General features: G+C 40.1%; 1 protein-coding gene across 1 annotated transcript in view; it reads right to left on the bottom strand.

Moving 5' to 3' along the window:
* Positions 1-2354: 2354 nt before the first annotated feature.
* The window catches only part of LOC128698663 (MAM and LDL-receptor class A domain-containing protein 2-like), a 382606-nt gene continuing 361808 nt past the window's right edge, over positions 2355-23152 (bottom strand). Inside the window, exons 55-56 of the mRNA XM_070084850.1 lie at positions 18640-18783; positions 2355-2821 (exon numbers count right to left, since the gene is read on the bottom strand). Of these exons, the coding sequence (XP_069940951.1) occupies positions 2656-2821; positions 18640-18783 (310 nt within the window). The 3' untranslated portion in view covers positions 2355-2655. The remainder of the gene's footprint in view (positions 2822-18639; positions 18784-23152) is intronic.

Here is a 23152-nt window from a genome sequence, read left to right as displayed (position 1 = left end):
GATGGTGGGAGGGGGTAATGGAGGTTTAGTGGGCAAGGGGCTTGGACTTCCAGCAAGCACTTGTGAACATATTAGATAGGAGTGAATGGAGACAAATGGTTTTTGAGACCTGACGAGCTGTTGGAATGTGAGCAGGATAATATTTTGTGAAGGGATTCAGGGAAACCAGTTAGCTGGACTTGAGTCGTGGGAATGGGAAGTACAATGCCTGCACTTTAAAGGAGGGATTTGGGATATTGGCAGTTTGGAGGGAGTTCTAAACTGTCGTATCTGAGCGCCTTTGCAAAGATAGTGATTATGTATGAGTGATGGTGAAAGTGTTGAATGATGATAATTTTTTCTTTCTTTTTGGGTTTTTCTCTCTTTTTGGGTCACCCTGCCTCAGTGGGAAACAGCCGAAATGTTGAAAAAAAATATATACATACATACTCAACTGTTGTTGGTAATGGGGTTGAGTTTCAGTTCCTGGTCCTGCCTTTTAAGTTGGCTTCCTGGGCTCTATCATATTTATTATTATTACTGTATTAGTGAAACCTTGATTTAATGGGCTAATAGGGGGAGAGGGTGTCTGGTATTGCCAAATGTCCTTAAATCCAAATGATGACATTGTTTTTCAATGATCATAACAATAATGAACAGTTCTGGATTTACTGAATGTTCTCCATTTCTAGATTTTGTCTCGACAATGAATTTTGTCTGCTAAAATTCAAAATCTGTTGAATTGATGCCCATTAAATCAAGGTTTTACTATTACTACTACTACTACCATTAATAATGATAATAATACTAAAAATAATAATCATAATGATAATAACAACACATTTTTGTTTTTCCACCTATTAGTCAAAGGGGAATCTTTAGCATTTTCAGTCTCTCATCATAACAATAATAACAACAATAACAATTTATTTCAGCATAATACATGTTTGTACAAAAGAGTGTAACAGTGTAAGGAGTGTAACAATGTGCATGTGCATACATTATATACAGCTAGTGAAATGTAGATACTGTATGTCTAGTCTTCTATTTTTATTGTCATATAAAAAGCTAAAAACAAATTATGGAGAATCATTATTAAAACTTTATATACAAAAGAAAACTATACAACAACTACAATGCAATTGTACATTTGCTTTTCTATAATGCTCAACACAAATAAACCTTTAGAAAATTTTAATTAAATATTCATACTTAATACTGTACATGAATAGTATAGGTAGATGACTAAATTTACTAAGACAACAAACACTACATAATATATTAATGATGACTACAAATACTTTGCATTTTTTGTACTGTATTATATACATTTTAACAGTAGCCATCTAACACTGATGGAGGGTGGGCGAAAAAAGAAGAAACGTAAAGGTTTTCTTCTTACATTTAGTAAGTTATACAGGAGAAGGGGTTACTAGCCTCCTGCTCCCACCATTTTAATCGCCTCTTACAATATGCATAGCTTATGAAGGAAGGATTCTTTTCCACTTCTCCATGGAGGTATATACAAGTACCATCCAACTTACGATCGAGATTGGTCCCAACCAACCAGTTGTAAGTCAAAATGGATGCAAGTTGTTAGTTTAATATGTTTATTATGAGCCCCATACCCATCCTGTGGGTGGTAGTCAAAAGATTACAGAGGTACATAATGGACTTGGCCCCAAAGTTCTGATAGCTGAGCAAGTTACAAAGGTAATGAACTCCAGGTAGATCTGGTCACAATCATGACAAGTTACAAAGGTATTTACAGATTACAGAGGTACATAATGGGCCCAGGGACTGGGCTCCAAAGTTTTGATAGCTGAGCAAGTTACAAAGGTAATAAACTCCAGGTAGATCTGGTCACAATCATGACAAGTTTCAAAGGTATTTACAGATTACAGAGGTACATAATGGGTCCAGGAACTGGGCCCCAAAGTTTTGATAGCTGAACAAGGTGCAAAGGTAATGAACTCACAAGTTACAAAGGTAATGAATCATATAAGTAAATTTACTTACTTATGTTTATACATGGCTACAATTATGAACAAATTATAGGGTAATGAGCAATGCACACATCCACACCCAGTCACAACTATAATGAGTTATTGCTGCAATTATTAATTGTTGGGTCACACACACATGCAGGGCCAGGAGCTGTGACTCGACGAATCTTAGAAAATTGCTGACATACTGGGTAAGGCATAATGTCAAACCTTTGCTATACAAAGTACCTACATGTACTTTTTGCCACATGCTCCAGTGCAAGATTCAGACTTCCTCTTAGGGGCCATGGTGAAATTTACTGTCCGGGTACATATAGTATACAGTACAGTACAGTTAATACAGTATGATGCTGCTGATAGGGCAGGGTAACTCAATGTGATGCTGCCTGAGTGATGTGAGAGCTCTCCCAAGATGGAGTGTTGCCACGAGTAGTGGTCAGCTGTCGTACGGCGGTATGCATCAGCCCACCCAACCTTGCTGCCAGACGTACAGTTGTAAGCACAAGTGATCATATGTTGAGCAGATCGTAAGTCGGATAGTACTTGTATCTTCATCTTTAGTTTTACTGCTAATTCTATAGTTACAAATTTATATCACAGAGGTTCAAAGTATGTCTAAGGAAACTTCTTGCACCAGCTAAGGCAGTTTGAATCATATATAGTACATAATTTATGCCTCAGTTTCTTTGCCTTTGTTATGTGGATAGTCTTGAGAATCAAGGTCCTCTAGCAGGTAACTTTCACCAGAATGACTGGTGCTTGGCTGAACAAAGTGAAATTCACCATCTGTTTCATCTTTCTTGGGAGAGGTTTCACTGATGCTTCCTCGTGGATACCTGTGTAGGATAGAATATATTTAGAACTCAAACACGTGCATAGAGAAACTTGCAGCATGAAGTGTTGCACCTCAAACAACGATTTTTCCAGACAAGAATAACTAGGTATAATTTGATCACTAAAGGATGATCAAGGCAGATATCACCAGTCTTCTCTCACTGTCCAATACAATTTTATGAAATCTTAAAACAAACTCACTCTCTTATTTCTTTTTATCTTTTAATTTTTCTCTCTCTCTCTCTCACCACCTCTGACACTACTGAGATTTGTTTCTGTGTAATACTGAAGAGAGTTAAAGAAGAAAAACATCTATTGAGTTATTGTATTAAAAACACACAAAACTCCTTAGATTGGAAAATCTTACCAAACTAATTCAAAGTGCAAAATTATTAAGTCCTTTCATACATAGCCATTTGTATTTAATAAAAACAGGTTTTAAAATATTGCTAATTCAGTTAAACAAAATTTAACTATTGTAATATACACTAAATATATAGATTAATCAGTTTAAACATTCAAATCTTATACACAGTGGTTGATATTAAGATGCATTACCTTAAATTCTCCACAAACAATAAGTTTAGCACTTTCTTGTAAATATAATAATAACATAATTGTCAGTTCTCTTATAAAGTTCCTGTATATAGTTATTTTCTGTGATGTAATTCAAAAAGTGAATCCAAAATTGAATAATGCATGAAAGACCTTCATAGTACAGTACTGTACATAATATTCAATTTTGGATGCACTTTTTCAACTGCATTTGCAAAAAAAAAAAAAACTCTTTACTGTATATAGAATAGCTTCATAAGAGAGCTTAGTATAATAGTAATACTTTATTTCAGCATGACACAATATTTGTACAAAGGTGAATGACATGATATGACATGACATATGAATGACATGACATGACATATGAATGACATGCAGAAAGCCTCTATATATGCAGAGCATTTTAGGCAAACTTAAGACTAACTTAAGATAAAGAAGGCAATAACAATATGAGTTAATTTTATACATACAGTCACTTGGGTGAGTGTAAGTACAAGAGAAATGAATATAAATAATAACGGTAAATGGGCACTTTATAATATATCCTGGTAGGTTTAGCACTTCCTTTTGATTATAATAATAATAATAATGCAACATGATGCCTTTGTTGGTACACTATACTACATTTCATCCAGTTATGGATGGTCTATCAAGTAACAAGTACAGTGGAACCTTGACTTACGAGTTTAATCCGTTCCAGGAGCTAGCTCGTAACTCAATTTTCTCGTATATCAAATTAATTTTCTTCATTTTAAATTAATTGAAAAGCCATTAATTCGTACCTGGACTCTGGAGAGCCGAGAAAAAATACTTGAATACGTATGACGCCATTATCAACTTTACAGCTTATTTATCACAATTCATCTAATATGACATAATAAACAAGATAATTAACACAGAAACATGATATATAGTCTAGAACGAATAAAATAGGTCATAATATGGTGGCAGAGGCAGCAGCGGAAGCGTCCGCCATTTCTGTCCCAATTTGACTATAGTATCTTCCTATGTTCTTACTGTAAGAGAAATGAGAGTATTTTTGAGGCTAACTGCAGCAGATCACTAGTTTTCTAAAGAAAACGCTGAAACAATGTTTTTATAAATAAGAAATATCGTATAAAAACTATTTATATAAAGTGTATATGTACAGTGGACCCCCGACATTCAATGGCATCGACATTCGATAAATCCGACATTCAATGCATTTTAACGCAAAAATTTCGCCTCGACATTTGATGGAAAACCTGACATTCGATACAATTCGTACGAGATGTGTCCACATGTGGCCTGAACTGCCCCGTGTGTGCCAGTGTTTACAAGCCAGCCAGTGTGCGCGCATCTAAGGATACATTCGGTACATTCCATATTATCCATATTATCACTGTTTTTGGTGCTTGTTTCTGCAAAATAAGTCACCATGGGCCCCAAGAAAGCTTCTAGTGCCATCCCTATGGTAAAAAGGGTGAGAATTAGTATGGAAATTAAGAAAGATTTTGAAGGGTTTGGGGCTAACCCAGAGAAGCCTATGCCAGTTGTGGACTCTATTGTGCCTACTTCAAAAATTAAGGAAATGTGTGCAAAGTGGGTTGAACTGCAAATCTTTATGGATGAAAATCACCCTAACACAGCTATTGCAAGCCATGCTGGTGACTATTACAATGACAATGTTATGGCCCATTTTAGACAAATCTTAAAGGAACGAGGTCCAGTGACTCTCAAGCTGGTCCTAGTGGCATTAAAAGAAGGGAAGTAACCCTGGAAAATGACTTGCTACCTCAAGTCCTAATGGAAGGGGATTCCCCTTCTAAACAGTAACAACTTCGACACTCTCCCCTCCTCCCATCCCATCAATCATCACCAGATCTTCATTAAAGGTAAGTGTCAATTATTCTATTGTTATTGTTGTTATTGTAATTATTCTCTTGCATTAAACTTAATATTTCATGTGGTAAAATTTTTTTTCATACTTTTGGGTGTCTTGCACAGATTAATTTGATTTCCATTATTTCTAATGGGGAAAATTAATTCGACTTTAGATATTTTCGACATTCGATAGCTCTCTGGAACGGATTAGTATCGAATGTTGAGGGTCCAATGTACTTACACACTTGGAGCAGAGACGGTGGGGGAGGTTGAGGGTGGGGGATGTTGAGGGTGGGGGATGCTGAGGGTGGGGGATGTTGAGGGTGGGGGGACAATGAGGGTAGGGGATGTTGAGAGTGGGGGGTGTTGAGGGAGGGGGAGGTTGAGAGTGGGGGAGGTTGAGGGTGGGGGATGTTGAGGATGGAGGAGGTTGAGGGTGGGGGATGTTGAGGGTGGGGGATGCTGAGGGTGGGGGATGTTGAGGGTGGGGGATGTTGAGGGTGGGGGCTGCTGAGGGTGGGGGATGTTGAGGGTGGGGGGATGTTGAGGGTGGGGGATGAGGGTGGGGGAGGTTGAGAGTGGGGGGGTGTTGAGGGAGGGGGAGGTTAAGAGTGGGGGAGGTTGAGGGTGGGGGATGTTGAGGATGGAGGAGGTTGAGGGTGGGGGATGCTGAGGGTGGGGGATGTTGAGGGTGGGGGATGTTGAGGGTGGGGGCTGCTGAGGGTGGGGGGATGTTGAGGGTGAGGGGATGTTGAGGGTGGGGGGGATGTTGAGGGTGGGGGGATGTTGAGGGTGGGGGGGATGTTGAGGGTGCAGCATATGATGTATTGCCTTGTTAAGTCCATGGAAATCATCGCCTTTTTCTTCTCAGCACTTATTTTCTTAGGACCCGTGGTTAGAAAAAAGAAATTTGGCCAAACGACTGTAAAAAATGCGAACAAGCACAAGAAAACTGCTCCCACAGCAATGTAAACATGTGTACTGCTTACCAGATGGTTTTGTACCAACTAGCGGCAGCATTTTGAATTATTACGTACTTATTATGTATTATTATTATTAATTTAGGGAACTGAAGCTCTATCATTATTACAATAATTATTATTATTATAATTATTTTATTATTATTAATTTAGGGAACTGAAGCTCTATTGTTATTATTATTAATAATAATAATTATTACTAGTTCTTGTTCTTGTTTATTTCCACTTATCTCCGTAAGTCATGCATGTCGTAAGAGGCGGCTATAATGCCGGGAGCAAGGGGCTAGTAACCCCTTCTCCTGTATATATTACTAAATTTAAAAGGAAAAACTTTCGTTTTTCCTTTTGGACCACCCTTCCTCAGTGGGATACACTTGGTGCATTGAAAGAAGAAAAGTGTATATTGTTAAAAACCACTTTAGACCATATACATACATATGAATCAACTAATTATTGCCTCTTTAGTCTTAAGATTGGCTTAAGTTTGCCTGAAATGCTCTTCATGCAGAGATGGGTGACATTTAAGCCTACATGCTTTCTGCATGTACACTTAAATGTCACCCATCTCTGTACAATCATTGTATCATGCTGAAATAAAGAATTTGAATTTGAAGCCATCCACACCCATGCCTCTGTTCACTGCTGCCAGCATGCTGTTCAAGAAATTGTCTTTAAATTTAGTCTTCACTGATCTAAGGCTGCCTTGGTCACATGGACGAATTAATGAATCACATTTGGGGGAAAGTACATGCCATAAACATTATTTCAGATGAGAAATTAAGCTGGAGGATGAGCTGAACAGTTGTCATGGAATAACAAAATCTTGCACTTGGCATCCAGTCTGGCTTCCCTGCACTGGGCGTGAGCCGCTGGTACAAAATATTTGTGAAACCAATCAGAAAAGATGTTCCTGGTGATCCAAGCCCCTTTGTTAGCATAATAATGGACTGGAAAGGTATTCACAGCTTTAAAACAATGAGATCCAGGCTTTTGCCTACCACAGCTGAATTAGCACATCCCAGCACAGGTAATCTGTCCTTAGCATCCTTGACTCCTGTAGGAGCTCTCTCATCAGCTATAGTCAATGTTTTTCTGGGGCAATAATGCCAGAACAGTGATGTCTCATCAGTATTGTAGATTTGTTCTGCTGTTAGAGTTTCATTAGCAACAATCTTGGCAAATACATCAATGAATTTCTCTGCTGCTTTATCACCACTTATCTTTAAATATTTAATGCTGTGCCTTTTCTTAAATTTTTGTAACCAGCCTGCTGAATATTCAGTTACCTTCAATATTCAGTTTGTAATGATAAATTTTTGCTTAGTTCATGATCAGCATTCTGTTAAGCGGCACATGCTCACTTCAACACTGACGAACCCACTCCATCAATACACAATCAAAATCTTTATTTTTTCCCTCTGTGGAATATTTTTTTTTATTTTTCATTAACTTCTGTTCATCACTTTTAGCACAGAACTTCAATAATTTGTCCTTCTCTTTCTATAGGTTGTAGATAGTGGTTGTTCCAACACCAAACTTCTCATTCTGATGCTTCACACTTTCACCACTGTCAGGTTATTCCAACAACTTGACTTTCTGTGATACCTGGAGGGGGTTCCAGGAGTCAATGCCCCTGCTGCCCGATCTGTAACCAAGCCTCACGGTGGATCAGGGCCTGATAACCAACCAAGCTGTTACTGCTGGCCGCACATAAACTGATGTACGAACCAGAGCCTGGCTGGTTACATACTGACTTTAGATGCCTGTCCAGCTCCTCCTTGAAGACAGCCAGGGGTCTATTTGTAATCCCCCTTGTATATGCTGGGAGGCAGTTGAACAGTCTTGGGCCCCTGACACTTGTTGTGTTGTCTCTTAGCATACTCGTGACACCCCTACTTTGGGGAGATGTTGCATCTCTTGGCAAGTCTTTTGCTTTTGTAGGGTGTGATTTTCGTATTCAGATTTGGGACCAGTCCCTCTAGGATTATTTTAATCGAAAAATCATGATTTCATTTTTTTTCTCTCATTATACACAGTGTGCTGCAGGATCTGTTTTATGTGGTGCACACATACCACATAGATGTATTCTCTCATATCTAGGCCCAAATGTACCACTCACAGTTTATCAGAGTGAGCTGAGCTCATGGCGTAGATCTATGGTTTGGACCCTGAACGTAAAGCCGTAGATCTACGGGACGGACCCTGAAAGGGTTAAGTATATATTATAAGAGATAAGATTTCATTCAGATTTTTAACCCCGGAGGGTTAGCCACCCAGGATAACCCAAGAAAGTCAGTGCGTCATCGAGGACTGTAACTTATTTCCATTGGGGTCCTTAACCCTTTGACTGTCGCAACCCCCAATCCTGAGGTGTCTCCTGGTGTCGCAAAATTTAAAAAAAAAAATTATTTTTTCTTATGAAATGATAGAGAATCTTTTCCCGATTGTAATGACACCAAAAAAACGAAATTTGATGGAAAACTGACGGAATTATGCTCTCGCGAAGTTAGCGACCTCGGCGCTGTTTACAAATCGGCGATTTTGCCCACTTTGAGCCCCATTTTCGGCTAATTCCATTGTTCCAGTCGCCCAAACTCATAGCTATTTCTTTAGAACTTCATTTTTTCTATCGATTGAATACAAGAAACTGCCCATTTACTGATTTCAACTACCTAATAATGTGGTCAGAAATTTGCAATTTGGCCAATTTCACGAAAACTAAAAAATATGACAATTTCAAAATAAGGTCCAGAATGAACAATGCAGACATTCCTGACTCTAAAATAACATTTTCTTTGTTCATCAGTCACGTCTCCAGGCCCTTCTGATATTACTCTTGCTTTCTATTTTGAATTTTTATTCAAACAAAAAATATTAGACTTACTATTATGCAGACTACTGCAATGCTGTAATAACTGTATAAATAACATCAACCCATTCATGACTGCATATTAGAATGGCTAGTTGGACATTTATTGGACAATGGCATCATTTGTTTACTTTTGAACATTGGCAAAAATCAAACATTTCCCCTACTTTGAGCTCCATTTCTAGGTTCTTTTTATAGTAAAATCAATCAAAATCACCTCTATTTCTGTAATATGTTTTCCATTCTATCAAATGAGACCAAGAAAACGAGAATACAACCATAAATACTATACGAAAATAGACCACAAAGTCGGCATTTTAATTAAAAAAAAACGGTCGGAGTTTTTTTTTCTCATTATGCACTGCGTGCTCCAGGATTTTTTTTATATGGTGCACACTGACCACACAGACCCATTCTCTCACATGTGGGCCTACCAGCTTTCTCCTGCTTGATTTGAAGCCGCTAGAATTTATGAGTATATATATGTCAAACACGGCACCTCGTAAAACGTATATATACGGCCGCGACAGTCAAAGGGTTAATCTTGTCCCCCAGGATGCGACCCACACCAGTCGACTAACACCCAGGTACCTATTTGCTGCTAGGTGAACAGGACAACAGGTGTAAGGAAACGTGTCGAAATGTTTCCACCCGCCGGGAATCGAACCCGGGCCCTCCGTGTGTGAAGCGGGAGCTTTAGCCACCAGGCTAAAGCCTAGGAATACAAATCAAGGAACTTCAACTATTCCCAGTAATTTAGGTGTTTTATCATACTTATACATGCCATGAAAGTTCTCTGCATATTCTCAAGATCTGCAGTTTCATCTGCTTTCAAAGGGGTCACTAATGTATAGCAACATTCCAGCCTAGAGAGAACAAGCGATTTGAAGAGAATCATCATGGGCTTGGCATCCCTAATTTTGAAGGTTCTCATTATCCATCTTATCATTTTCCTAGCAGATGTGGTAGATACATTGTTGTGATCTTTGAAAGTGAGATTCTCTGATAAACATAAAGATGCCTTTTCAACAATGCATGTATTATTATAATTATTATAATCAGAGAAAGCACTAAACCAACAAGGGTCATACAGCACTGCAGGGCAGTATGTAGCACGGAGGTTATAATCAGCTAGGTAGAGAGGGGATCAGAGGTGAGGGAAGAAAAAGGATGGAAGTTCGTATAATAAGGCAGTTGCTGACAAAAAGTCAAAAGTGCTTGGGAGTCAAAGGTGGGGTTGTCTGCAAGTAGAGAAGATAAAGTAAGAGTGGTAGGGTGGCAGCAGCTTTGGGGGAAAATCCTGTGAGCTCAATGGTAAACTGGGCAATCGACAAGGAAGTGAAGAACCGAAATTGGGACCTGACAAGCCTCACAGAGAGGAACAGGGCATCTATCCTTGAGATACCCATGGGTAAGGTGTGTATGGCCAGTGTGTAGTTGGGAGAGCGCAGTCTCCCGAGAATGGCAATGGTGATAGGAAGATGGCCACAAACGTAAAAGTGGTTTAATAGAGTGCAATTTGTTACGGCGTATGCCCGACCACCGTTGTTGCCAACAGCAGCGGAGATGGGCAGAGATGATTGGAAAATAGTCCCTGTATGGAATACCCCTATAAGAAACTGGGAGATCATGCACTGCTGACCGTGCAGCAGCATCTGCCTGCTCATTGCCCTGTACACCAACGTGACCAGGGACCCAGCAGAAAACGGCATCTTTATTCATGCTAGCCACGCTGCACAACCATTGTTGAATACAGAGGACTAATGGATGAGGGGGGTTGAAGTGTTTAATGGCTTGTAAAACACTGAGAGAATCCGAAATGATCACGAACATCGAAGGAGACATATATGTAATACAAAGAAGCGCTATGAGGATGGCACACAACTCTGCAGTAAAAACACTAGATGAGTCCAACAAGAGGCCTAGGACAACATCATCAGGGAAAACTGCCACAAACCCAACACCATCAGCAGATTTAGAACCATTTGTATACACAGCAATGGCATGAGCAAGTGACCAGAAGTGCTCGAGAAAGACAGAGCGAGTAGCAGGTGTAGGTAAGAAAACTTTTGGCACATGGTAGTGGGGGGGAGGCAGACAAGAACTGTCAGAACTTCCCAAAGCGGAAGGGAAAAGGCAGATGCTAAATGAACATACAAGTGGGGGGGGGGGGGCAGCTGAAGAGAAGATCAGAGTGAGTGAATGCGAACAGAAAACGGTTGGAGTAGGCAGGGGCACTGAACAAACAGTAGGCTCCTACTAATGTCTAAGACTGACCTAAATGTAGTAGGAACACAAAGATCATGAGCGTGGACAAAATAACGAAGACAATAAGCATCATGACAATCAGCCAGGGAAGGAACATTCGCTTCTGCATAGAGGCTTTCAACAGAAGATGAACAAAAGGCACCAAGGCACAGACGGAGACCTTGGTGATGAATGGGATCTAACTTAGATAGAGTTGCGGGAGAGGCCGCAGAATAGACTTGGTCACCATAATCTAGCTTGGACAAGACTAGGGTGGAATGCAAATGGAGGAGAGTGCTACAATCTGCTCCCCACAAATGATGTCTGAAAACCTTAAGGAAATTTAGCCAGCCACGGCAAGTTGTCTTTAAAGAACAAATGTGAGGTCTCCACATCATCCTGCAATCAAAGAGCAAGCTCAGAAACTTGACTGTATCACATGCCAGAATATGTGAACCGTGTAAGTATAATGGCGTATCCAAAATAAGCAGACATCTAGTGAGGGTAATGAATCGGGTTTTCATACTAGAAAATTTAAAGACACGAGAAGTGGTCCAGTGGGAGACTCGGTCTATCACAACCTGAAGGGAGGCTGCTACTAGTCAACAGTCAGTGCCTGAGTAAGCTGTAGTGAAGTCATCAACATAAAGTGACAACCAAATATGCGAAGGAAGAATGGAAGGTAGGTCATTTATAGCTAATAGAAAAAGAGTAGTGCTGAGGACACAACCTTGTGGGACTCCCTCGGCTTGTACAAAGTCTGAGGAAAGCAAGGCTCCAATATGGATCCGAAAATGTCTATCGGACAAGAAAGCAGCTATGAAGTTTAGTAGATTACCATGAAGGCCTAAGGAGTAGGCTTGGGTAAGAATGTTATACCTCTAAGTGGTGTCATATGCTTTCTCTAGATCAAAAAAGGCCGCTAGGACAGAGTGGTTGTTAGCAAAGGCATTTTGAATATGCGTACCTAAGTGGAGCAAGTGGTCTAAAGTAGAGCGACCTTTGAGAAAGCCATATTGGCGAGCATGTAAGCAAGGAAAAATTAGAATGTTGCGGAGGAATAGACTGTTGTGAGGGTTGTGAAATTGAACGGGTAGGAAGAGGCGCGTTGGTGTCCATCGGGGGTGTCGTCTCCGCAATATAGCTGGAGATAACAGCTAATGTCTCAGTTGTTAAGGAAGCCGATAATGCCATGATGTCAGAGACAGGAGAGGCATTGCAAGTAAAGTTTGGAGTAACTATGGAGGCAGCCACAGAGGTCTGAGGGGGGGGGGTGCGGGGAGTATGAACCTGGAGAGATGCGTTGGCTGGGGTAGAAGTGTCCTGCAGTGTAACAGGAGAGGAAGGAGGTTGGAGGGTAACTATGGAGGAAGAGCAGGGGAAGAGGGGACTACACGAGGGGGGGTTGAACCTCCACCTACGTGTAAGAGCTGGAAAGGGGGTGAGAACTAGGCTCCGAAGTAGAAGATAGATTCTGTACAGGTGGTGGACGCGAAGAAAATGTATGTAGGTCTGCGAAGTCTCGTAGACTGAGAAGCAAGGGAGTGAGATGAAGCAGTAGAAGTAGGAAGTGGTGCAGAGGCAGGAGTGTCAGAGGATAAAACTGCAAAGGAATTAGAAACTGGGGTGACCCCGGAAGACGCGGATTGGGAGGTGGGAGGACCGTGGAGGTTGGAGGTCTTCTGACTACTCGAGCATACGGGACACGAGGAAGTTTTCCTTGAAGGTGGAGCTGAGAGACAGCCATAGTGTAAGTAAGGCCCTCACGCTCCTTAAGATAATGGATCTCTCGTTCATTACCATAGACCTGGCAACGGTGGGAAAAGGAAGGATGAGGTTCCTTGCAATTGAGACAAGAGGGGGGAAGACTACAAGAAGTATTGGAATGATCTGCTGCACCACAGACTGGGCATTCTGCTGCAGATCTGCAGTGTTTAGCGGGGTGCCCAAAACACCAGCAATTAAGACACTGTTGGGGAGTGGGAACTATTTGACGGACCTTTAGGTGATGGCCTGCAATATAGACAGAGGATGGAAGTTCACAGCAGTCAAAAGTTAAACAAGTGATGTTACTAGAAAAGCGCTTCCGCCCACGAGCAGGCAGGATGTATGTATTTACCTTAAGAATAAGGAGGTTCTGAAGGACTAATTGTTCTAAAATATCATCACTGCAAGACAGAAAAAGCACTCTGTATAATGGTACATGGTAAGACCACAGTACTACTGCAAGAATTAAGAGCAACGCGCTTACAAATGGTGACTGGTATGTTATCTATGGAAGTGATGCAGGAGAGAGCATGAGCTTGCTCTGAATTCTGTACTGTTATGACACGTGCACCGCTTCGAAGAGCATGGAAGGATATATTTTGGCCAACGTACTGTAAAAGAGTTTTACAAATTCCATGATCAGAAAGATAACCAGTTTGAGACATTGTTTGTAAAGAAAAAATTTTGTCCGTTGTGTACTTGTTAGCCCGATACGCAAAGGTAATGAGTGTCGCATAGGACTTTTTGAGCGATCATCGACGAACTATCGTCAGTAGGTTGTCTTGGGCGTTTAGGAGTAGTACCGTGGGCAGTCTGACCTGAGGGAGGTGGGTGATCCAAAAATCGTTGCACTATATTCGGAGAAGCCGGATGCATTGTGAAAGGCATGCTAGAAGTAGTGGCACAAACAGAAATGGGTGACGCCACAGCACCTGAAGCAGATGACGCAGCATCACCGGCAGAAGGTACAGGAGTATGAGAAGTCAAGAGGATGGACCGATAATGAATCCAGGTCAGAACAGGGTGTGGGATCAGAAATAGGTCTTTGAGGAGGAAGGGTTTCACTGGGCGAAGACCCCATAATGAAGGTGCTTCTTCTGTGATTTCTTTCTTGTTATTTTAAGAAAAAAAGGAAGAAGGAAAGAAAAAGAGAGGGACAACGGAAGGATAGTCACTAGGAGGCATGGAGGGGCCGAAAGCTCTTCCCCTCATCCGAGAGGACCTCGATGGGGAGGATTGGGGGGTAATTAGGTTTGGTCTGAGGAAGAAGACCAAAAGATCCAATTCTTCAGACCAATAGCCTCTTCACCACAACAAGGAGCCCCCCCTTGAAGAGGATTTTCAACAATAGCCTCACACCACAGATTATAAAACATGCACTAATCAGTGAGTAACTGCTGCTGACAATAAACTGGCACTAGTACAGATATAATATGAAGCTCATCTGTCTCCACCATGTCTTGTGCTGAATGATCCATTTGTGGCGTGTCATGTCAGCACTCGAAAAAACTTTTGGATTTTGGATAAAGGATTCTTTACTCTAGTACATATAGGCTAAGTTTTGCCTGAGATGCTATGCATTCTTTGGGAGTCCAGTTTTATTGTATGTCCTGTACAGTAATGCTGAAATTTAGATTACTATCTGCGTTTGTATTTGACCAACATTTGTAATAACCTCCACAAATGTTATAGGGAATTGTTTTACTTAAATTTCCAACAAATTGTTCTTGCAAATAATCCAGTATTAGTTTACAAGTCATAAGTTTATTTTAAGGCTGCCCAAAATGCTCTGCTTAATCAGGGACTTTCTATAAAGTATGTTAATAATATCACTTTTTCCATATCAACTGTAATACCTTGCAGAAATAAAGTTTATCATGTGTCCATATGTCTAATCCTGACACCTTAATCCTAAGTGATTCTTTATGAAAGCATAGGACACTTGTTTAAAGTTTCACTCTACTAGAAAACTTTTTCAACATTTTCTCAATGTTTTGCACTGAAACAATGTTCATAAATTTTCTTAAGGTTGAATACAGAGATGAATTGCAATCCTGGAAATAGAAAACTCTCTCCACTTTGTCATTCCTGTAATTGATTGTTGAAGCCTGCAGCACAGACAAAACATAAGTAAGAGTAAAGTAATTATTTCAAACTAATACAAAGAAGTATTTTCAAAATATCATTTGGGAATGAAGCTCAATATTTTTTCCATCACAGGATCAATCTTAAAAAATTGAATATTAAATGAAATGAACTGTATTTTACTTAGTACTGGCCACTCTAGAAGTAGTGGCAATAATTAAAATAAAGCCAAATATGATACAGTACAGTGGAACCCCAGAATTCCGCCGTAATCGTTTCGAGAAGGTTGGCCTAAATCAGAAAAGGCCAAAACCCAAAGTAATATTTCCCATAAGAATTAATGTAAATACACAATTAATCCATTCCAGACACCAAAAAAATTAACAAAAAATACATTTTGAAGATTAACTATAGTTTTACATACACAAAACAATGAGAACTAAATAAAATGACTACTGAAATGGATAAATGAACATTTAACATCACATTTACCTTTACTGAAGATTCTTGTTGGTGTATGGAAGACAGGGAGGAGGAGAGAGGGAGGACTGATTATTGTTTGGAAGGGGAATCCCCCTCCATAAGGAATTCAGGTATCAAGTCCCTATCTGGGGTTACTTCCCTTCTTTGTCTTTTACTAGGACCAGCGTGAGTCACTGCAACCCTGTCACACAAAAAAACTGTCCAGAGAGGTCTGTTTCTGACGTCTCTAAGATTTTCCTGAAGTGGGACAAGATTTTGTTACTGAACATGTTGCAGATATAGCTTGTTTCAGCTTGGTCAGGGTGATATTTCTGCACAAAATTTTGCCACTCCCTGGCATCAAGCACACGTACACCACTTTTGTACTTTGCTACAATTTCTTTCTTGAATTCTATCGTGTTTCTCACTTTCTTTACCAAAGGACTGGCACTAGAAACTTTCTTTGGGCCCATGTTGGCTTATTTCACAGTTTCACTCAATAAACAACAAAAAACAATGGATTATAATGAAATGTTTGGATGAATGTGCGGAGTATTGCTCATTCACCAAGAGACAAAGCCAGACTGACTCAAGCATGCTGTGTGGCGGGTGGATGCGTCCAGTATGGCCGATTTCCAAGTTGCCGGCCGAAATCCAGGATAGAATTTCAGCCCAAAAAGTGGCCGAAATCCTATTTGGCTGATATCCGCACCGGCTGATATCCGGGGGTCCACTGTATATATAAACTGGAATCATTTAATTTTTTAACACACCAGCCATCTTCCACTGAGAAAGGGTGACACAAAAAGAAGAAACACTTTTACCATCACTCACCCCTTCACTGTTTTGCCAAAGGTGCAGTGATACTATAGCTCAGATGCCCCTTCGAACTGTAATATTGCCACCCTCCTTCAGAGTGCAAGCACTGTACCTCTCATCTCCAGGACACAAATCTGGCTAACCAGTTTTCCCTGAATCCCTTAATAAATATTGCCTTTCTCAAGACCTCCATGGTCCACCTACTAAATTCTCATAATTTTTCTCACTACATTCTCATAAATTTTGAGGTTACAGTTTATTTTTTTTATTTTCAACATGCCGGCCATCCCCCATCGAGGCACAGTGATCCAAAAAAGAAAGACACTTTTGTCATCATTCAACACTTTCATCATCATTCACACATAATCACTGCTTTTACAGAAGCACCCAGATATGACAATTCTGATGTCTCTCCAAACAGCAATATTCCTTTAAAGTGCAGGTACTGTACTTCCCACCTCCAGTACTCAAGTCTGGCTAACCAGTTTCCTTGAATTCCTTCACAAAATATTACCCTGCTCATACTCCAACAGCTCATCAAGTCCCAAAAACCAATAGTCTCCATTCACTTCTATCATGCCTGCTGTAGGTCCAAGCCCCTTGCACATAAAACCTCTTTTACCCCCTCCCTCCATCCTTTCCTAGGATGAGCCCTACCCCTCCTCCACTCCACTACAGATTTATACACCCTCCAAGTCATCCTATTTTGTTCCAACCTCTCTAAATCACCAAACCACCTCAACAACCTCTCCTCAGCCCTCTGAATAATTCTTTTGGTAACTCCACATTTCTTAATTTCCACACTGCAAATTCTCTGCATAACATTTTATTTATGCTACACATTACCCTTAGATATGACATCTCGACTGCCTCCAGCCTCCTCCTTGCTGCATCATTTACAACCCATGCTTCACACACATATAGGAGTGTTGGTACCACTATACTTTCATACATTCTCTTCTTTGCCTCCATGGATAACATTCTTTGTCTCCACAGATACCTCACTGCACGATCCACCCTTTTTCTTTCATCAGTTCTATGGTTAACCTCGTCCTTCATAAACCCATCTGCTGACTGAGTCTACTACCAAATATCTCAACATTTTACTTCTTCTAGTTTTCTTTACTTTACTAATTTGAAAGTCTTATCACCTTACTCTTATCTATGTTCCCTTTCAACTTTCTTCTTTTGCACACCCTCCCAAACTCGTCCACTAACCTTTGCAATTTCTCTGTAGAATCTCCCAAAAGCACAGTATCATCAACAGAAAGTAAATGTCAACTTCCATTTTGTATTTGATTGCCATAATTTAATCCCACCCCTCTCCTCAATACACTAGCATTTACTTTTTTTACAACCCCATCTATAAATAATTATATTATGATCAAGCCTTAATTAAATCATCCTTGTGATTTTGTACTACTAAATATTTTTTTTATTATTTTTATTATCACACTGGCCGATTCCCACCAAGGCAGGGTGGCCCGAAAAAGAAAAACTTTCACCATCATTCACTCCATCACTGTCTTGCCAGAAGGGTGCTTTACACTACAGTTTTTAAACTGCAACATTAACACCCCTCCTTCAGAGTGCAGGCACTGTACTTCCCATCTCCAGGACTCAAGTCCGGCCTGCCGGTTTCCCTGAACCCCTTCATAAATGTTACTTTGCTCACACTCCAACAGCACGTCAAGTATTAAAAACCATTTGTCTCCATTCACTCCTATCAAACACGCTCACGCATGCCTGCTGGAAGTCCAAGCCCCTCGCACACAAAACCTCCTTTACCCCCTCTCTCCAAGCCTAAAATAAACCATACCATGGGTGGGGATAGAACCCGCGATCAGAGAGTCTCAAAACTCCAGACCGTCGCGTTAGCCACTGGGCTAACGCGATGGTCTGGAGTTTTGAGACTCTCTGATCATGGGTTCTATCCCTGCCTATGGTATGGTTTGTTTGCAATTGTGCCATTACGATTTCGTGAGTCAAAGCCTAAAATATAAGCTTCCATAAAATTCACAATCTGGCTTTGATAAATTAATTTTCCAAGCCACCATATAATCTTTGCAAAATACATAATACAGCATTGTACTGTATTACAATTACCAACAAACACTTTATTGAAGAATAAATTATAGGTTAAGTTACAAAAATTACATATACATATCCTTACATTTTCTTTTTGGTGGTGTAGAAAGCAATGACAGCAACAAGGACTATAAAGGCCAAACAGCCTATAACAATCCCTGCAATACCACCACCACTAAGTCCTTTGTGAATCTTAATTTCACACCGCTCACCTTCATAGTTGCGGCAGCTGTACAAAATATAAAAATGGCATGTAAAATATATTGATAAATGTCACATTTACTGATAATACACAATCCAGCAAACCACTCTCATAGTACACTTAATCATACCTCATATACCTGTTTATCTTCTTAAAACTTGTATTACACCAAATATATTTTCAGCACAATTCATAATTTAATGAAATGTAGAGAAGTTGGTATGCCAACTTTCATACTTGGCACTGTATCACTGTCTCCTACTTCAGCATTAAAATCTCTCGACAGAACTTTTCTCTCATTTTTATTTTTTCAACATTACCTAAAAATTCCCAAAACACCTTCCAGAATCTCTGTCCTCTACAATCCTTTCATCTCCAATTTCATAAAGATCTAATACTATATCTTATTTCTCATATCTAAAAATTTATAACCCCTCTTTTCTTTCTGCAACTGTTAATTTAACATTACTGCTGCTAGCTTATTTATGGTACAATTAACTTAATCTTGTAACCTGGAGTTACGGTATAGGGAAGCACTGGGGTTATACTAAATCACGTAAAGTAAATCAGTATTCCAACATCAAACATCCTAACCCTCTGTATTTTGTAAGTACAGTCTAGGCATGTATAGCATTTCTAAGATGAAGTGTAACATTAATAGCTTTGATGTGTAAGACATATGTGTAACACTAGGTATCTTTATTGATAATGTTTTGTCTGTGCTGCAGGCTTCAACAATCAAATACAGGAATGACAAAGTGGAGAGAAATTCTCTTGTTTACAGGATTGCAGTTCATCTCTATATTAAATTAATGAGGCCTACAGCACAGGTGAAATATTGAAGAACATAAAAAAGGAGAAACACTGTAGCAGGCCTACTGACCCATACTAAACAGGTCCTTCTCAAACCCAAACCTACTAACAAAAATATTGGCCCAACCCATTTTAAATGCTACCCAAGGAATAAGCTCTGTAGGTTTGTAGACAGCAACTGCCCATGGAAGTACTACCGTACTGCCTAGTGAGTGTAAAATGGAAGCCTGTACAGTGGAACATCGGTTTTCGTGATTAATCCATTCAAAAAAGTCTGACGTAAACCAAATCATATGAAAACTGAAGCAATATTTCGCATAAGAAATAATGTAAATCAAATTAATTCATTCCAGACACCCAAAAATATTAAAAAGATACATTTTATAGAGAATAACTATAGTTTTACATATAGAAAACAATGAGAAATAAATATTAAGGACTAATGAAATGGATAAATGAACATTTAACATCACTTTTATCTTTATTGAAGACTTGTTGGTGTATGGAAGACGATGAGGAGGGGAGAGGGAGAAGGAGAGGTTATTGTTTGGAAGGGGAATCCCCATCCATAAGGAATTCAGGTATCAAGGCCCTATCTGGGGTTACTCCCCTTCTTTGTCTCTTACTGGCACTAGAACCAACTTAAGAGTCACTGGACCCCTGTTGCACAAAAACTCTGCTCAGAGAGGCTCACAGGAACTTCCACTACAGGGACAGCATCGTGGAGTTCGACCGCGAGGCAGCTGTCAGGTGTGCCACAGGCAGTGTGTACTCAGTTCCTCAAGCTTCAACATCCGTGCACATGAAGGCCTGGGATCTTCAATCAACTTGGCGTCCACCAGGACGCTGACATGTCCCTAGGGCAGCTCTCCATCGGGCTGCTAACGGAGTCACTGGCTTCTTGGACCTCTTGGGGAGGGTCGATGGTGCTCATACAAGCAGCAGATCCCGGGGCAACTTGCTGCTGTTTGCAATGGCTGTCTGCCGAGGAGAGACAGGCACCTAGCAACATCTGTTGTTGGGGCAATGGATGAATTCCCTGCTATGTTTGTTAACTGCTCATTACTCTGTAATTTGTCTATGATTGTAATCATGTGATAACGTGTTTATCATTCATTACCTTTGAAACTTGTCATGATTTTGACCAGCTCTACCTGGAGCTCATTACCTTTGTAAATTCTCATGATTAATGTGTTTATGATTCATTACCTTTGCAATTATTCATGAGTGTGACCAGCTCTACCTGGAGCTCATTACCTTTGTAACTTGGTCATGATTATGACCAGATCTAGTTCATTACCTTTGTAACTTGCTCAGCTATCAAAACTTTGGAGTCCAGTCCCTGGACCAATTATGTACCTCTGTAATCTTTTGACTACCGCCCACAGGATGGGTATGGGGTGCATAATAAACATATTAAACTAACTCAGAGAGGCCTGTTTCTGGCGTCTCTTTAAGATTTGCCTAAAACGGGACAAGGCACTGTCATTGAACATGTTGCAGACACGACTTGCAACAGCTTTGTTAGGGTGATATTTCTCCACAACAACTTCTCAAAATCTTCAATTGTTTGTGATCTCTGTTTTGTTAGCACATTTACCCCTTTCACAACATCACCTTCCTTGATTTCTTTTTTCTTCACCAGGATGGAACTGATCGTTGAAGCAGACTTCCTGTATATCCTTGTGAGATCAGCCACGCATATGCCACTTTTGTACTTTGCTAAGTTTTTTTTTCTTGAATTCTATTGTGTTTCTTGCCTTCTTTATCAAAGGTCTAGCACTCAGAAATTTCTTTGGCCTCATGGTGGCTTATTTAACACTCACACTCAATAAACAGGCAAAAAAAAATGGAGTATTACGAAATGTTTCAGATGAACGTGCGGGGTGATGCTCACTCAACGAGAAACAAAGGCAGATTGAGTCACAAATGCATGGGATGCTTTGTATGGGTGCTAGAGTGGCCAAGTCATGTGGGCAGGTGGACGAGTTTGGTATGGACCATTTTCAGCTCTACAAAAACTGAGCGGATGTACGAAAACTGGGACAAAATTTCAACGAAAAAAGTCGTCGGAAACCAAATCCTACGAAAACTAGGGCATACAAAAACTGAGGTCTGACCGTATTTGTTTTACATGATGGTAGGACAGCTGGTGTCTTTTTTCTGTCTCATAAATATGCAAGATTTCAGGTACGTCTTGCTTCTGCTTACACTTAGGTCACACTACGCATCCATGTACATGTTTATGTATACGCACTCACCCGAGTTTTCTTTGATTTAATCTTAATAGTTCTTGTTATTACTTTTCCTTTCACGTCCATGGGGATGTGGAATAAGAATCTTTCCTCCATAAGCCATGCATGTTGTAAAATCCAACAAAAATGCTGGGAACAATGGGCCAGTAACCCCTTTTCCCATATAGCCTACTAAAAAGAAAAAGAAGAAAACCATCAACATGGGATGTTTGAATGTGTGTGGCTGTAGTGCGAATGAAAAGAAAGAGATGATTGTGGATACTATAAATGAAAAGAAGCTGGATGTCCTGGCTCTAAGTGAAACAAAGCTGAAGCGGGTAAGAGAGTTTCAGTGGGGAATAATAAATGGTATAGGGTCAGGGGTTTCTAATAGAGTTAGAGCTAAGTAGCAATAATGTTGAAGGATAAGTTATGGCAGGAAAAGAAGGAATATAAATGTATAAATTAAAGGATTATGTGGAGTAAAATAAGGGATGGATGTGAAAAGTAGGTTATAGTAAGTGTTTATACACCTGGAGGGGGGAGAGAGAGAGAGAGAGAGAGATTTTAGGAAATGTTGAGTGTGTGTGTGTGGAGTATATATATCTGATCATTATCTAGTTGTAGCTACAGTTAGAGTAAGAGGTAGATGGGACAAAAGGAAAATGGCAACAGTAAGTAAGAGAGATGAAAGTTTATAAACTATGGGAGGAGGAAGTTAGGGTGAGATATAAGCAACTATTGGCAGAAAGGTGGGCTAGTGCAAGTATGGGTAAGGAAGGGGGGTTTAAGAGGGATGGGATAGTTTTAAAAATGCATTATTAGAATGTGGAGCAGAAGTTTTTGACTAGGAGGGTGGGTGCAGGACGAAAAAGGGGTGATTGGTGGAATGATGAGGTAAAGGGTGCGATAAAAGAGAAAAAGGTAGTTTATGAGAGGTTTTTACAAAGCAGAAGTGATATAAGAAGGGCAGAGTACATGGAAAGTAAAAGAAAGGTGAAGAGAGTTTTGAGAGAGTGCAAGAGGAGAGCAAATGATAGAATGGAAGAAGCACTGTCAAGAAATTATGCTGAGAATAAGAAAAAAATTTGGAGTGAGACAAATAAGTTAAGAAAGCCTAGGGAACAAATGGAATTGTCAGTTAAAAACAGAGTAGGGGAGTTAGTAGATGGGGAGTTGGGGGTATTGGGTAGATGGGAATATTTTGAGGAACTTTTAAATGTCGATGAAGAAAGGGAGGCAGTAATTTTTGGCACTGGTCAGGGAGGTAAAACATCTTTTAGGAGTGAAGAGGAGCAGGAAGTGAGTGTGGGGGAGGTGCATGAGGCATTACATAGAATGAAAGGGGA

Source organism: Cherax quadricarinatus, chromosome 14 (genome assembly GCF_038502225.1).
Source record: "Cherax quadricarinatus isolate ZL_2023a chromosome 14, ASM3850222v1, whole genome shotgun sequence".
Taxonomy (NCBI): Eukaryota; Metazoa; Arthropoda; class Malacostraca; order Decapoda; family Parastacidae; genus Cherax; species Cherax quadricarinatus.
The sequence above is the reverse complement of the archived record's forward strand: the minus strand, read 5'-3'. Positions and strand labels throughout refer to the sequence as shown.